The following is a 16,737-nucleotide window of genomic DNA, read 5'->3' on the forward strand; positions in this document are numbered from 1 at the left end:
TGAAGATTGCACTCTCTTCCTCTTCTTTGCTCCTGCTCTGCATCCTCTGTGCCTTTTCAACTTAACCAGGACTTGTGGAAGTAGTGAAAGTATTGTTTACAGCTTCTAAGATTTTTTTGAGCTGCTCCTAGATGTAAAAAAGAAACATCTATTTTGCTATAATTACACATCATTATAAACGTCTTAAAATGATTTTTTTTTTTTAGCAAAAATCCTTTCAGCTGCACAGCATCTAACACCAGAGGTAAAAAAAAAGAGTAGAAAACCTAAAAAAAGGAGCTTTTATCCACAATGGAGGACATAAAGTTCTTTTGAGAAGAGTATCAGTATCAAATAAGCAGAGCTACTCTAACACGCATCCACTTCCTGTTCAAATCCCATGGTCTGGCATGCTGGGTACTGTACCAAAACCCTAGTTTCCTCTCCAGGCTCTGCAAGCCGCCCATCTATCCCTGAGGCAGTGGTTCCTAGAGTGGGGGGCACAAGCACCAGGGGGAGCTCAGTAATTGAAGGGGGGCAAGGTAGAAGTTAACTGAATAAACTGCCAACATTAAGAGGTCATTGTTTAAAATTGTACTTAAGGTAATGTTAAATTCTGTTATCCTTTAAGACAATACTGTTTGACTTAAAATAATGACATTTAAAAGAGGTAGGTTTGTGATTTAAAGAGGTGGCAAGTTTTTTGGATGTGCTTTTCATTGTGAAAATGAATAAACAAGGAATGTAAAAAAAAAAAGAAAAAAGAATGGTTTAAGGGAAGCATGAAAGCTTTCTTCTAAGTCAAAGTAGGACCCAGCAACAAAAGTTTTGCAACCACTGTCCTAATGAGTGTTTTAAATACTTTCCTTTTCATGTAAATTTGCAATCACCAATAAAGTTGATTATGTTTATTATCGTAAACCACAAAGAAAGTAGCTTCTGAAGTGATTAGAAAATAAAGACAAATCTTCTCTGTTGCTTCTAATTTAAAGTGTTTTTGTCTTAAACACGTTAGACTTGTTTTTTGTTTTAAATATTGTCAAGTTTTCTGTTATGTTCTTGTGTGTTTTTACCCTCATGCCATTGTACAAAAGTCCAGAGTTGTCTAAGGTATTTAGAAATAGTGTTCTAAAGATTTTCATCTCTAAACATATGCATAGGTCTTGGTGACAAAATATTACTCCCGTACAAACAACAAAAATACCAAATTAACTAGGGAATCGCTCCTTCCAGAGCAAGGTATTTATCACTGCAGATATTCAGAGGGTAGGGGTTATCCAGAGTAGGCTACCTGTTGTACATATGCTAAGAAAAAAAGGTAAGTATAGTTCATGGTTAATATTTTTACTTTTATTCAGTTAGGTTTTCTTTGATATATGTTTTTACTGCTCAATTATATACGTAGATTAATTAATTAGTAGGGCAGATTACACTTATGCTTAGATAGGTGTTTAAACTGCATAGAAATAAATACAATACTATAAAAGAATGTTTTACTGAATCTGAGCTTTAGATTCATATAAATTAATAAAACAATATTTTATATTAAGATTTTTATACACTTGTGTTTTTGACATTGCAAAGCATGTTTACTTTCTGCAATTAACTTTTTTGTTTTTTTTTAGATTTTTTAACCACATGAAAGAAAATGGGGGGAAATTCTTCAATTCCGTCCAATATGTTGGAGATCGAAGGATTTGAAATATCACCTGAGTTCAAATACCCTCTGTTTTTCTTACTTCTGTTTGTCTACTCCACTCTGCTCTTTTCTAACATTGGGGTTCTCATACTTATCTTAAAGGAAAAGAGTTTACATCAACCCATGTACTTTCTATTCTGTAACCTATCTGTGAACGACCTGATTGGAAACACGGTCCTGCTGCCTCAGCTGATGGCTCATGTCCTTTCCACAAAACGTTTCGTCACCTATAACCAGTGTTTGTTTCAAGCTTTTCATAGCCATACCTTTGGATCAGCATCGCACATAATTCTTGTATTCATGGCAGTTGACAGATATGTGGCAATCTGCAACCCCCTGCGGTACAGCACCATCATGACTAATAAAACTGTAATAGGCCTATCTGCCACCGCCTGGGGGGTGTCCATACTGCTGGTGTCTGTACTCCTTGGGCTTACTGTGAGGCTGTCTCGATGCAGATCTGTTATCAGAAATGCTTTTTGTGACAATCCATCATTGTTCAAGCTTTCTTGTGAGGATGTGTCTATCAACAACTTCTATGGACTGTTTTTTACTGTGCTGGTATTTACCTTTTCAATTGGAGGTATTGCTGCTACTTACATCAGAATAGCTTTAATCTGCTGGATAAAGAAAAACAAGGAGCTGAATAACAAAGCACTTCAAACCTGTGCAAGCCACCTTGTACTTTATTTAATTATGCTCTGGACAGGGTTCCTCACTATTATATTGCACCGATTCCCAAATTATCCAGATTTAAGGAAAATTGCATATATTTTATTTCATGTTGTGCCTGCTAATTTAAATCCTATTATCTATGGACTACAAACACGATCTTTAAGAGACAAAATTACTCAAATATTCCAAAGAAAAACTGTTATTTCCATCTAGCATTTATCTTTCTGCAGCTTATATACTGTAATTATAACACATTTTTTGCTTTAAATATAGATTTTTTTCCTCCCACATCCTTAAAAGAATCATTATTGATAACTTTATGATGCATGTCTTTTAAACTACATTCATGAAGTCCTCTTCCTGAATCAGTGAAAAAAAGTTCATTTAAAGCGATTTCCTGTTTTTGACCTGTGATCAGTGGTCTCTAAATAAGTGTATGTCGTATTTAATCTTATAAATTCTCACTGCTGGAGATGTTTTTCTAAAAAATGTTGTTGAATTTTACACCAACTTTTCAATACCTCTAAAAAAAAAAAGAACAGTTTCAAAAGTAGAATTCTAAATCTGGCTAAAATGAAAAACCAAGAAAAATATCTTATGCAGAAATGCTCCAATTACGTTGGTTGAAGTTTCACTTGAGTAATTGTTGAAAGTAATTGTTGGATTTAATGCTGAAGTTTAATAAATCAGTTTTAACATGTTCTTATTAAATAAGACTTCTGTCTTTAGATAACTAAGGATTAACTTAACATTGTAATTTATTTTGTGTTTTGGTGCTAATATATGTTGCTTTTTGTCAGCCATACCCTGAGGATGAATGCTTATTTAGAAAAAAACATAAATATATTATTTGTAAAATAACCATGATTCTTCTTCTTTTGCCTTGTGTCCAGGGAAGAGGAGTGTAATTTATCTACTGTATTCTCCTATCTATTTTTACTGAACTATAGTCATCTAAATGATTCAATTTAAAGGGGGGCAATAAAAATGTTGAAAAAAGATAGTACTGGTCTTTAAATTATACCTTTAAAGGGCAACAAAATTCCCTTTAAAAACTAAACATTATTCCCTTCATTGCTGTTTTTCATTCACTAAATTGAGTTTCTTAAAGGCCTTTATTAACCAGCGTGAATGCCATGCTTTTTTTTTTAGTTCGTTTTTGGCATATAGACTAAATTTATATAGTTCTTTTCTAGTTATACTGGCCACTCAAAGCACTTCACACTATTGCCACATCCACCCTAATGTTTTCAAAAAGGTCCACACATCGATGAAGTGATACCCAGATAGGTAGGGAATGTTATTATATACTATGTGAAAAAAACAGTCCTAGATTCATAAAATCATATAGAAATGCTAAATAAAAAACAGTCTCTAATTTGAAGATAATTGTTTGGTTTTTTTAAAAGACATTTCAACACTTATCAAGGAGTCTTTGTCAGTTCTGTTGGCTCACATCATTGCATTGCAATATTTTCTTGCAACCCTGGTGTGAACCAACAGAATTAATAAAGTCTCATGAATAGGTGTTGAAATGTCTTTAAAAAAGAACAAAAAACTGAGCGAAGTTTGTTTTGTGGTTGCCATGACTCTTATGACCCAGAATTTACACACGTTTTTTTGTTATTCTTCTTACTCAAAGAAGAATTACATAAAAATTACTTTATTTCATGACTTTAATTAATATACTCCAGCTATCAATATTTTCAATTGCTAGTACAGTCTTTTTCACTACAGTTGGGGGCTGGACAATTGTCTGTACTGCATGAGGGAAGGTACAGACATCCTTTTGTTTACACACTCAAACTTAGGAGTTTCTAATTATCTATCTGGAAAGAGTTGTGGAAGAACTTGTGTGTCCTTTGGTATGAGGTGGGGGCACCATTGACAGGCAGCTAACAAAGCTTGTTTCCCAAATATTTTCACATTTCTATTATGTGTTGCATTAAATATCATTTAGCTCCATTTACTCTCATAGCCCTAACTAAAATCTAAAGCTACAAATTACTCAGGAGTCACTAATGCTGTAAAGTACCAGGTGTATAAGCAATTTCAGTCAAAATAAACAAAAACAAAAAAAACAGCAAGAACTGCAGTGATAGAATCATGCAGTACGAAGACTTTTCATGATTAGGGTTATGGAAGCTGATCATAGAAAGATGCGTGAATCTAAATTAGGCCAATCCTAAATATGATTTTGCGACTTATATGAGATTATCTTTTTATTTATGAGATATCTTATGTCACTTTAGAAAAATATTTTTTGAAAAATTTCGCATTCATAGAGATCTTGGCATTTTATTCTTTGAGGAGCAAAGGAAAACTAACCAAAGGTATAAAATATACATTTTTTTTTTTTTATATTTAACAAGGAAAGTTGCCTTTTTTTGGGCCAGAGAAAGAGTAAGTTACAAACCACTATTTAATGTCTAATTTGACCAGTTTGACTTAATAGTTTTAACAACCACATAAAAGTAGTGCTGACTAGATAGCTTTGCCCATGATAAGCAGGCTCATGAAAAACACCATTATGAAAAACATCCACATGAAGAAGCGATCTAAAACTTTGGCTACTTTTTTCCATTCCCCAGTCCGTCTCTGCATGGCCCTCTGATCCCTATAACAGCTGGCAATGTACTCAATGTTATGCAGCAGCAATTCATCGTTGGCATGGGTGTTGCAGGAAATCTCTTGACCTTTTCTCTCTCCACCGCTCACCCCTCCTTTTCTGCACCTCCTTGGACCCCCTGGTTCCCCATAGTCCAGTAAAATATCCTTCTTCCAAGTGCTGTACTGGTTTGTAGGGTTCTTCCCCACTGAGCCCAATGGACTTAGGATTTGATCATTTTCTTCTTTCTCTTCTGTGATGACAGATCTGACTGTCTCTTGACCACTGTTAATGATGCAGTCCTCTCTTCCTAGTCCTACCTGCCCATTCATGGTGCAGTTGGTGTTCCCTCCAAAAGGAGGATCATGTTTCTCCGTCTCTGCTGACATACAGTTCTCCCCAACTTCATAAACAAAGCACATTCTTGCCATATACTGCAGAATGACTTTTTTGGCCCACTTTGGAACAGGTTTGGCATCTGGACCACAGTGGTGAATGTTCATGATGAAGATGGTCAGAGCAGTGGAGGCTGTAATCATTGTCATCGTTGCAATGTAATATTTTCCTGCAGGGATAAAAAAAAAGAGATCAATATTTACATGTGTCTGCAAAGTAGATTTTGAGCCTTCGTCATCATCCTCACCAATGAGAGGCACATTTTCAGAAGGTGGCATAATTTCGGCAACCAACAGCTGAAAGACAGTGAGGGCTAGCATCACAGTAACACCTAAAGAAACCTTTTCCCCAGAATCAGCGGGCAAGTAGAAACCCAGTGGGGCCAGAAAAGAGATCATTACACATGGTATGAGGAGGTTGAAAACATAAAAGGACGCTCTTCTCTGGAGCATCAGCGTGTAAGTCACATCTGGGTATGGGTCTGCACAGCATCCATACAGAACAATATTCCTCTTTGCTGGCATCCCAAGCACTTCCCACTCTACGTTTTCCACCAGGTCAGCTAGGTCGGCGTTCTCCATGGCGTTCAGGATGTCGAGCTGGTTTCCGTTGTAGGTCCAAGAGCCATAGGTAAACCTGCACTGTTGGCCATCAAAAGGAAAAAAGGACACGTCCACTTTGCATGAACTCTTTGTGATAGCAGGAGAATCCCACATCATTTGGCCGTCATGCCGGATCACCACATTGGTATCCATTGGGCCGGTAAAGTGGTTGTCTGCACTGGAAAACACAAGTTAACCTCTTTCAACAAGCAAACTATTGCAATATTGTTTGCATTACTTCCAGAAAGATGAACATTTTGAACAGAACCCAAAAGCAAAAGTACACCAACTGGAAAAAAGTCAAGTTTGTCATTTTTGAGAGTGGAACTTAATGTCTTTACATTCTCTCAGTTATTGTTTTCATCATTGTTACACATCTGGTTGATTTTTCCTAAATAATTTGTTATAATTAAATACATTTTTGATAGAATGAATACCTAATTTACTTTCAGAATCACTAACAAATCATCTCTAACTTCATGTTTTTATCAAATTTTATTGATAGCTGTTGTGAAAACATAACTTCATAGCATAATCTGTCATAAATCTATCATTAAAAAAAGTGAATAGTCCCACTGTTTTCAATAAGTACATTAGTAAGTGTAAAACTTATTCCTAAACCTGAATTGCTACTATTGTTCTCCTATTAAATCTGTTTATAATAAAACCCACAGAGTTTTTATTTTTTTATTTTATTAATCTAATTTTTAGATTCCTTACTTTCTAGAAAACCTAATTATAAAATCATAGTTTTGTTTTTGCCTTAGGTGTAATTACAAGAACAAGAGGCCAAAAAATACTTCACTGTTTCAATGTCAGCCTATAGGTAGGATGTCCAATTTCACACAAATAGAAATTTTCCCCCTTTCTCCTTCTCTGTCTGTATCTCCTTCACATAGCAGTCAAATATATGCTGACTGTGTGCAGTGTTGTTGCAAGCTCTGGCTACCATTGGACAGTATAATAAATCACCTCTGCTTTCTCAAACTCTCCTAATAGCACATGCAAAGTTCTCATTTTTGGTAATTGCGTAGCCAGTCTTACTAGATCACCCTACAATGATCACAATTGCATCAGCAATTTTGGTTTGCACGAGCAATTTAGCACTTCTTATTACAGATCTTAGTAGACCAGGGCCTTGGTATCTCCTAACAGGGAACTTAGCAAAAAATGCCATTATCACTAAGTTTTTCAATGATAAATCTAAAATATGTGTCCATATCAACACAAAGATGACTGACCGAAGACAATATAAAATTTTCTACATCAGTAAACTGGAAAGAGAAACACCAAACTATGAGATGATTTGTGAAGAAAAAAAAAAAGTGCAGGAAAATGGTCAAAGGACTGGAGGATCGAGAAAAATTGTGCAGAGAAAAAGCCAGAGATCTCTATTTTAACTCCAGTCATACAGTATGTGTTATGAAAAGATTAAGAGCGGTCCTGTTGTCAAATGCTTGTTGCCCAGAGTAATGAAATAGAGCCAAGAATATTGAAAGGAATACTAGCCTTAGTTTGCAAATCTGGACCATCATTTTGAAGGTAAAAAAAAAAATGCATAAAAATTAAGGCTAGATTTTTATTTTTGCTCGACATTCAGTATTAGAGAAATTGAATATGATTTTAAAGATGTAATTTACATCTTTACTATTGAATGTGGCTAGCACAGTAAGTCTGAAAATACTGATGTTTAATTCTTGCTAGTTGGTGTAGCACAACCAAATTGAGGCCTGAACATTCCTAAATAAGAATTTCACGCAATGATCAGCTTGTGCCTTTTTTAAATGATCAATACGTGTTTCATAGGACAGAAACCAAATGATCAACTCAACAACAGTCCGACTTACCTGTTATATAGGACTATATCAGGTCTCCATACATAACTACCAGGTATACGGATGGTATCGAGTCCATCGTACTCATCTTTATTCCATTTGAGGTGTGCATCAAACCACACTTGCCTTATCCATAGATATGCTGTCAAAATTTGATTTCGCTCATCCTGTAAAAACATTAGAAGGGGTATGAAGGGAGGAATAATGGCACAAGACATAAACATAGTACTGCAAAATATGTAAAGTAAAGTCAAAATACACTGAAAATATATAAAATATATATATATATAATAACACAGCTGCAGCCAGACAATTGCATTCAATTTGAACAGGCATAATGTGATTCTTTTTCATAATTTATTTGATCAGTCATTTTTTGTTGTGGAACATTAACGCAACTAAAAGACTAATGCTGCTTTTTCTACTAGCTGTAGACTTTCTCATTTGGTGTATCGATCAGTCCAGTCACTGCTGTCAAATAAATGAGTTTCTATATACCGGTAGCAATAAAAATTTTTTACATCCAACTGAGAAAAAACAGAAATGCAGCACTTGGCCTTTAGCACCACTTTAAAGTATGCATTGATTTATTTTATTTCATCACTGTTTGTAATGTTTTGCCCCACTCTATTTGTTCTAATCAAGTCACATTTGAATCAACTGCTTGTTTACGGGTATGTCACAGTGCCTCAGTCACATTTAATTTCAGACTTTGAACAGGACACTCTTAATTTAATCTATTTTAAAATACAAATCCTTTTATCTTTATGTCTTTAATCACATTTTTACAATGTTGTCTTACTTGCTAAAGCAGATTATATCGTCATAAATCCAAAACATTAGATACAAACATATATAAGTTCTTGGAGTCATGTCGGTAGGCCAGTCGCTCCTGAGATTAGCCTACAGATATTGCTCCCATTTGTCTCTTTTTGCTCTTGAGTTTTTTCTGATTTGTTTTCCTTCCAACCTGAGAAATTAACGGTTAAAATGCATCACAGAAAATGTAATGTTTGTGCTGCAGTATTTTACCATGTCAATAATTTGTGAGAGTGTAACCTGTAGAGTCACATTTAGGATTGTGTTTGTGTCCTCCACAGGCCTCAGCGCACTGGTGTAGTTGGTCATTAAATCTGTCAGGAGCTTCTGGGCATATTTGGCGTATGCACCCTCACATGCTTGGAAAGAGAGAAAAGAAGCAGACATGCAAAAGTCCTTGCAATAAATATTTTGTTGATTTCAATTGATCTTAAAACCTAAATGGCAAAAATTTTCAAACAGTCAGATTAAGTCCCTGTTTTTCACATTTTTAGAGCAATGACATGTTGATAGAGTAGGAGAGAAGGGAGAGACAGGAGGCAGAAAATGTGATAGCCTGACAGATGGGGGGAAAAGGGGAAGAGTGAATACTGGATTAAGCTGCCTTTCTGTAAACGTCGGAAGCAATTTAGAAATTTTGTTGATGTATCAGAAGCTTTTTGTAAATTCAAAATGAATGTATTAGGACATCATGTAGCAACGCATGTAAAAATGTATGAAAAGTTACTGCTCTGGCTACAGAAATGGATTTGCACTGACCAGATGTCGATGTCAACCCTAAATCATGGTTTAAATAAAGCCCCAGAGCTGGACAGAAATGTCTGTGGGATTATTTTACCACAATCTCTTATCAACCAGTCACTAGTTTGAAGACTCTGGAAATGGCTAGAGTATAAAAGAAGAGGAAGCATGAGAATAAGTGTATCCGGCTAAAAGTAAAACAAATATCAAGAAACAACAATTCCACACATTTGTTGGCTATTGATATGATTGATGCAATATGTTTTTCATTATAGGAATTCCTCTTATATATTAGTAATGAGATTAAAAATACATATTATCAGGTACACAATAATTCAAAGTCACTTGACTAGGTGAGGACATTCAAAACAACTGCCACGCTGAAAAAAAATAATGTAACTGTTTTTGGCATTTACTTAATCATATTAATCATAAGCAGATTTTTTTAATGTTAGCAGGTTAGGATAAAAAACAATTATGTAACTAAATATGATTAAGTATATGCCAAAAGCGGTTGCATTATTAGGCAATCCGACAATATCATACTGAAAGCTGAATGCAAGATGGAAAAAAAAAACCCTCTTCTTCTTAAAATGTCATTAAAGCACCTGCAGTAGGCTCCTGCATTTTTTGAGATACAATTTAGATACAGACCTTAAAAGTTAAGTTTTAAAGGAATTAAAAATCTTTGCTCTCTTAGAAAAACATAAACAGGGCTTCTGAAATGAAGTCCTTTGGAAATATACGTCTAGAATCAATTTCACTGGATGCAAAAGAGGACATCTTTAGCAAAAAATGATACAGCACTCAAACAACCAAAACAGTAACTAATCTGTTCCATTAATCATGGAGCTAAAGGTGTCATGGATTGTGAATGTCTTGCAATACTGGTAAAACCTCAAGCATTTCACAGCTTAAAAAATGAGGAGTGCACAAAACTTGGACAAAGCTAGAGCCTTGTAGATAGAGATACAAGAAGAAAATTCTTTTAATCAAAATATTTATTTTTCCTCAGATTTATCTTGAAATCTTCTTAATGTTGAGAAAAAAAGTGTTGGTTTTCCAGGAGGACTTGGCAACAACAACACCCCCAAAGTAAGTGGTGTCAATAGAGTTAGGCGGCATCTTTATTAATCTGGGAAAAAGTAAAGAGAAACTGATTTGGGGGTTTTAAATCAGAGTTAATATTAACAGAAAGAAATATATCCCTCTGTGTAATGAATCTGCAACATGATCAACACTGATAGAACGAAATAGGCCTATTTTAGGTTATTTGAATCACAGACGTAACTTTCTGAAGGACTGAAGTGGACGTGTCCCAACAATACTTTCAATAAATAGACTTTGGCTCTCAGCAATATGCGGGACTATTTTATAAATTAGATTTTGCTAATTTTGATGGAGGATAATCACTGATGTAGTTGAAAGGGAAAACATCCTGTTTTTCTGGATGATGAATGAAACTGAAATTGTATGCATGCATACTAGGAAGCATGATATATCGCTGTTGGCATCGGAATCGGCTGATATTCATCCTTTTTTTATATATTTATATACATTAATGTCTAACTACCCCTAATTATAAATACCAGTGTATTTTTTTCTGTTGTGTTCTCAACAATAGGAAAGCATTCAATAAATATATTTTTGAGCTCAATTTTGGAAAATACAAACCCCCTATTGAAAGTGTTTATGTTGAGTAACTGTAGGTTCATAAGCCCCCACCCTTAGTGTCCCCACCCTTGATTTGAATACACCTGTACACATGGGTTTAGGTTTGCATAGGGACCATAGGGACATGTCCCTACCAAAATTTTGGTAGTGAATAACATGTTTTCTTACAACACCGTGTTGTTACAGCAGTCACTTCTTTTCTCACAACTTGTTTATTGAAATCAATATTTTAAAAGCTCAGTGTCAGTTCCTCTTATAGTTCCTGCGCCCATGTAAATACAATAAATCTATTTCCAGTCCCTTGAATGTGTTTCTTTGCTTTGTTTTACAATACAGAGAATATCAGCATATCAGATAAAAAAAATAATAAGAGTGGGTTTTACCTCTGTTTGCCTTTGCACAATACTATTTCTTCAAAAGAAAACACATGATAAATACACATACAACAGACATATTTAGACTATATTTGGTTAAAAAGGCACATATCTACCTTCCGTCTTAGTCACTGGTAAGTTCAAATGTAACATTTTCAAAGTTTTAAGTTGTCCAAATTTTACATTATTCTGAGCCACTGATGCTTCAAACATTGATAAACAGCATATTGTGTTTAGTGGTTATAAAATGTGTATAAATGTAGCAAAAAAAAAAAATGCTGTTTTCTCTTTAATAAATAGGAGCATGCATAATGAGTAGGACCAATGGCATCAGACCAATTCAATTTAAGACCAATAGTATCCCTACCAAAGTTGGGATCAAACCTATACGCCCTGGCCAGTACAGAAAACATAAATCATAGAGAAACTTACCTGTAATGACACTGAAGAACAGAAACGATTGAAGTAAAGTCGAAAGTCTCCAGTCTACCATTTTTTACGCATATGATCTGCATCCAATAACCCTTTTTAATACAACTGTACTAAATAATAATAATCATAATAATATTTATTATTTATAATAATGTAGCTTATTCCAGCAGTAAACAGTGACCTTTGAAGGGAATATTTGCTCTGATGCTCGGAGCGGATTGTCGGATTATTAATCCCATGACGCAATCAATTCCATAGGCGTGCGCAATCTCACACATACATGGGATGTGCATGGTCCGAAACACAGTCGCACATAAATAAAGACAAATGATATGATAAAGCGATCATTTGGATTTTATTGCTCAATTTGTTTTCAGTAATTCAGCGCAAGAAACAAACCCCGTGTTTTTTGTTTTTTTTTTTTTTTTGTTTTGTTTTTTGAGTGCGTGCATTCGCGTTTTCATTCTCTCCTTTGATCAGTTACTTAAAAAAAATCCTCATATTTTGAAACCTGTGTATTATTTTGACACATCTTATCCCTGCCCCCCGCCTTCTCTTCCGGAAGCTGCTCCTCTCCTCCCCCTCATGGTTTTCCTCCTCCTATCTTCCACTGGATGACTGCAGCATCCTAAGGCCTATTTCATATCTGCCGGCTGTCATAACTGAATATTTGAAGAATAACCTCTCAAAATGTAAGCAGGCTGGGTAACATCCCAGTCTCCTATTCCTAGCTGGAAGGGAACAGAGATTTCCAGCTGCATCGCGCATCATCGTTATTGTTAAGCCAACTGAAGCGACTGCTGGGAAATAGTGAACTGGGTGGAGGTAGGGTGGATGCATTCAAAAAATCATAAACGATTTTTTTTTTTTATAAACACAGATATTTTAATGCAAAGGTCTTGAAATTGCATGCACACTAATATCCTGATGTAGTAACTCCAATATATCTCCCATTTTTATAATATAAAGTCACTTTTTTTTTTTATTTATTTATTTTTTTTTTTATCCTTGCCCTTTTGCAGGGTAAGATGATCCAAGGCTCAAATATTTTGGGTTATGAGAGGCCCCTGGTCATCAGGATATCATTTGCTACTTGTATTGCGGTTACTGTGTGCCTACCACTATTAGGACTCATCACCTGCATCTCTATATCCTCTCTTTTTCACTTTGAAGATGCTACTGGTACACACTGCCAGGTAATTTCCATTTTAACAGATAGATAGAAACATCATATATATCTCCAGGTGTTTTGCAGTGAAAAGAAAGTATTAAATATTTTTTAAAAATGCGAGGAATTAATTTTCTTTGATGAGATATTGCTTATATTACATAAAAATCTTATTTATAGAACATTGTTTTCCCCATATTACATTAATCTAGTCACAAACAAGGAGGACCCCCCCCCCCCAATATATTTCACTGTAACATTATCCAACTGCAGTTGGCCTTTAAAAATCCTGTTTCTTATTATTATACGTGTTACATGTAGACTTCTACAACAGTGTAAAAGCAGAAATCTCTCTCACTATGTGTCTGTCTTCAGGTTTCCAACTACCTACCATCAATCAGTGCCTCAATCAGTCTCAGTCCTGAGTGCCACATATGGCGGTTCTGCATTGGACTTCACTCTGCTCCAAGGCTCCTGGTTGCCTTTACCTACTTCAGGTTTTATAAGAGCCGCTTTGCTGCCAGGTCCTTAGAGAGCACCCTCAGCTGCTTTAACTTAGCCTTTTCCATTTCTGAGAACCTGGGCCTTCTGCTTCTCACATATGTGTCGTCTACTGAAACATACTGTAAGTAATCCATATACAACATACTTCTATACTTTTATTACTATTTTAGAACAAATAGTGTTCTAAATCATCAAGGAGCTTTTATCTGACCATGCTATCTTCTTACCTCCTGTGCAGTTGTGCATAAGGAGGGTTTTGTCCTCTTCATTGTGAGTTCTCTTATCTACATGCTGATAACCTGCCGTTTGTGGAGAACTATTAAGAAGTACTCTTTGAGCCCTGAGGTAATGAATAATAAATATTGAAAATCTTAACACTAAATCCTCCTATTTTAGTTGCAGTTTTGAGTCGGATTGTGGTGTTTTTTCTTAAAGGACGCCAAGTCTCATTATTGGAAAGTTCGCTTCTTGCTCCTCAATGTTTGCTTCTGTGCTTTTGCTGGATTCTTCTACTGGAAACACAACATCTACTGTGAATCAGGAAGTAAGTCTTACATTACCTTACATTTATTATGTAATAACAATACAACTGACATGGAATATTTAGCATGCCTAAAGGTACAGTGGAGGATTTTTGTGAATTTTTTAAAAGACCCACCCTCTCCACTTTAATAGAAAAATGCGAGAGCGTGCACGAGCCCATTTCTCCTCTGTACACTCTGTTTAAAAGTTGCTGTTTGCATCGCTCATACAAGCTTACTTTCCAAAAGAAGATTTGCAATTTTTCCACGGTGTCAGAAGTGAAAATAGGGGACGAGCACGTAGGACGGCCTTACGTAAACATATCACCAGAATGATTGGCAATTAGGAGGACCACTTATTTAGATGATCCATCTGGAAACAGAACATCCTCCACTATACCTTTAATTATTTGTACTGTATTAAACACAAAATAGTCCACAATTGTTACGTGAAAGGAACATTATTCATTGTTTTGTAAAAAGAAAAAGTACGGCGTGGATTTGCATTCAGCCTCCATTTGCCAATATATCCTAAAGCTTTAGGTGCAGCTTTAAAATTTTATGGCATGTCTCAATCAATTGTAACAGCTGCAATGTTTTTTAGTTGACATCTATTTATCAGTTTCCATACGCTTCATATTTAGACAAATTTTTGCTCATGTCTCACAAAAGTCCCAATCTTACAAATGCAATTCATGGTTGTAAATGAACAAATTATTCATGAATATATATATGTTTTTACCAAAAAATGTATTTGCCTTTTAAACAGTATAAAATAGTGACCAACTCATGTCTATGATTCTGAATTGTTAACAGGTTACACGTTTTTTGCCCTGTTTGAGTACCTTGTGGTCTTCTCCAACATGGCCTTCCATCTGACAGCAGTGTGGGACTTCAAGAGTCGGGAGGTTGTGGTCATTTCCAACTTTGAAGATAAAGACTTCTGACTAGAAACTAAAGAAAGACGTGATACATCTGCAGGCATTAAAGCAGCGGATGACGAGAGCAGTGATCCAGTTGAAGAGGACTGGGATGGGCTTTTTCACATATTTTCCTGAGGACAATTCTTAAATGATTAAAGTGTGTCAATGTGAGTCAGGTGCAAAACGATTATGCACACATATACACTTGAGGGATTAATGAACAAGTCTTGTTCTAATGTTATTCCTATGGATTGCTTTAATTTCACTCATAATATTCAGTGATGTGAAATGTTTGTTTTCTTTTCAAGCACAGCAAATAAGTGATGATACTGTATGTCTGCTAAAGTGCAGTAGATGTCTTTTTGTAAGGTCAAGACTGTCAGAATCCGTTGCTGTCAACATGGTATTTGATATCACCAAATATAGTATTCAGGTTGAGATCTAAAGAACAATGTTCATCTCTGTTTTATTGTGTTTCAGTCGCTTTTTTAGGGCCAACACAATAATGTTTCTCTCTTCAAGAACTAAATAACTGTTTCATGTTTCTTAAATACTAGAATCATAATGACTTTAAATAATCATTAATTAAAAGGCATATATATATATATATATATATATATATATATATATATATATATATATATATATATATATATATATATATAGACTGCCAAATTGGTAAAACGTAAACTGATTTCTGTGCGTCATTGATTATTTGAGGCTGAGGGGGATTAAAAAGCTGTTAAATTCTACCTGTGCTGTAAAACAGATATTATTTCTCATAAGACTAAATTTAGTTTCAGAATTTCTAAGCCTTATTAAGACCGAGTTTATATCTGAGTTCCGGCGATGAGAGTCCAGCTTATTGTTGAACCTGGCTTCAAGAGAAGTGCAGCTTTCGTCCCAGCAGTTTAACTTTGAACCAGCTTGCCCAGAGTTTGCCCAACTGGTGCAAATGTACTTTGTGGACCTGTAAAATGCATTCAACCATGTTCCCCATCTTACTCTTTATTAGGTGCTTCAGGAGAACAGAGTCTGGGCCTTTTTGCAGTGTAAAACACTAAAAGAGTGCATGTGGTCCCACTCGGAATTAGCGTTAAATTAGAACTCTATGTAGTGTATATTTTACTCCAGTTGTTGTTGTAATAGCTCTAAAGGAATGTACTTTGACACTGCCTATTTAATACAGTAGAATTTACTGTGTAGGCAGCCATCCAATATGCACAAGCTGGGTCTGGTTTGTATTGCTAGTATTGAGTAATGGGCGAAGCTTGGAGTAGAGCCACCTCTCCAAGTAGGATGGGCTCAGACGTCTGTTTCTCATGGGCGTCCCAGCAGAAAGAAGCTCAGAGCAGTGCCCAGGACACACTGGAGGTTCTCTCTGCTATTTCTGGAAGGCCTTGCAACCCTGAATAAAGCACCGGATAATGACAATGAGTAAGAATTAATGGGATTTCAAACAAGATTTGTATCTTTAATATGAATATTTGAATCTTAACCATGAATCATAAGTTGTTGTTTTTTTTTTTGCTATCGTGACACAACTTTTTCTGAATCAAAATGCCACAAAAAGATGCTGTCTGACCACAGCCCACAATAGTATAAACAGCATCTCCAACCAGAATCATTGACTGCTCTGCCCCTGAGATCTGAAAAGAAACAACACAGTCTGTGTAGCAAAACGGCAAGGTTCCACAACAGCTTTCTCCCTGACTTTAATAGTCTTTTGGACTCAAATTACGGCACTCATTGCCTCACACATTCTTTATGAGTGTTCTCAACAACCA

At 35.5% G+C, this 16,737-nt stretch overlaps 3 protein-coding genes across 3 annotated transcripts; 2 read left to right on the forward strand and 1 right to left on the reverse strand.

Moving 5' to 3' along the window:
* Positions 1–1,224: 1,224 nt before the first annotated feature.
* On the forward strand, positions 1,225–2,858 carry LOC107087792 (olfactory receptor 13H1-like). Its single transcript, XM_015379549.1, has 2 exons — positions 1,225–1,297; positions 1,605–2,858. Exon 2 carries the CDS (start codon positions 1,628–1,630, stop codon positions 2,564–2,566), a length of 939 nt encoding a protein of 312 aa, XP_015235035.1. The 5' UTR covers positions 1,225–1,297; positions 1,605–1,627; the 3' UTR covers positions 2,567–2,858.
* A 1,895-nt stretch (positions 2,859–4,753) lies between these two features.
* LOC107087796 (neuronal acetylcholine receptor subunit alpha-9-like) lies at positions 4,754–12,014 on the reverse strand. Its single transcript, XM_015379554.1, has 5 exons — positions 11,835–12,014; positions 8,827–8,972; positions 7,807–7,961; positions 5,605–6,137; positions 4,754–5,526 (listed from the first exon to the last, which is right to left on the reverse strand). Exons 1-5 carry the CDS (start codon positions 11,893–11,895, stop codon positions 4,838–4,840), a joined length of 1,584 nt encoding a protein of 527 aa, XP_015235040.1. The 5' UTR covers positions 11,896–12,014; the 3' UTR covers positions 4,754–4,837.
* Positions 12,015–12,422: 408 nt separating this feature from the next.
* On the forward strand, positions 12,423–15,539 carry LOC107087791 (post-GPI attachment to proteins factor 2-like). Its single transcript, XM_015379548.1, has 6 exons — positions 12,423–12,659; positions 12,857–13,030; positions 13,378–13,627; positions 13,745–13,851; positions 13,942–14,050; positions 14,844–15,539. The coding sequence occupies exons 2-6, from the start codon at positions 12,863–12,865 to the stop codon at positions 14,972–14,974; spliced, it is 765 nt and encodes a 254-aa protein (XP_015235034.1). The 5' UTR covers positions 12,423–12,659; positions 12,857–12,862; the 3' UTR covers positions 14,975–15,539.
* Positions 15,540–16,737: the final 1,198 nt, after the last annotated feature.

This window comes from Cyprinodon variegatus, unplaced genomic scaffold (assembly GCF_000732505.1).
Source record: "Cyprinodon variegatus isolate N-32 unplaced genomic scaffold, C_variegatus-1.0 Scaffold194, whole genome shotgun sequence".
Classification (NCBI taxonomy): domain Eukaryota; kingdom Metazoa; phylum Chordata; class Actinopteri; order Cyprinodontiformes; family Cyprinodontidae; genus Cyprinodon; species Cyprinodon variegatus.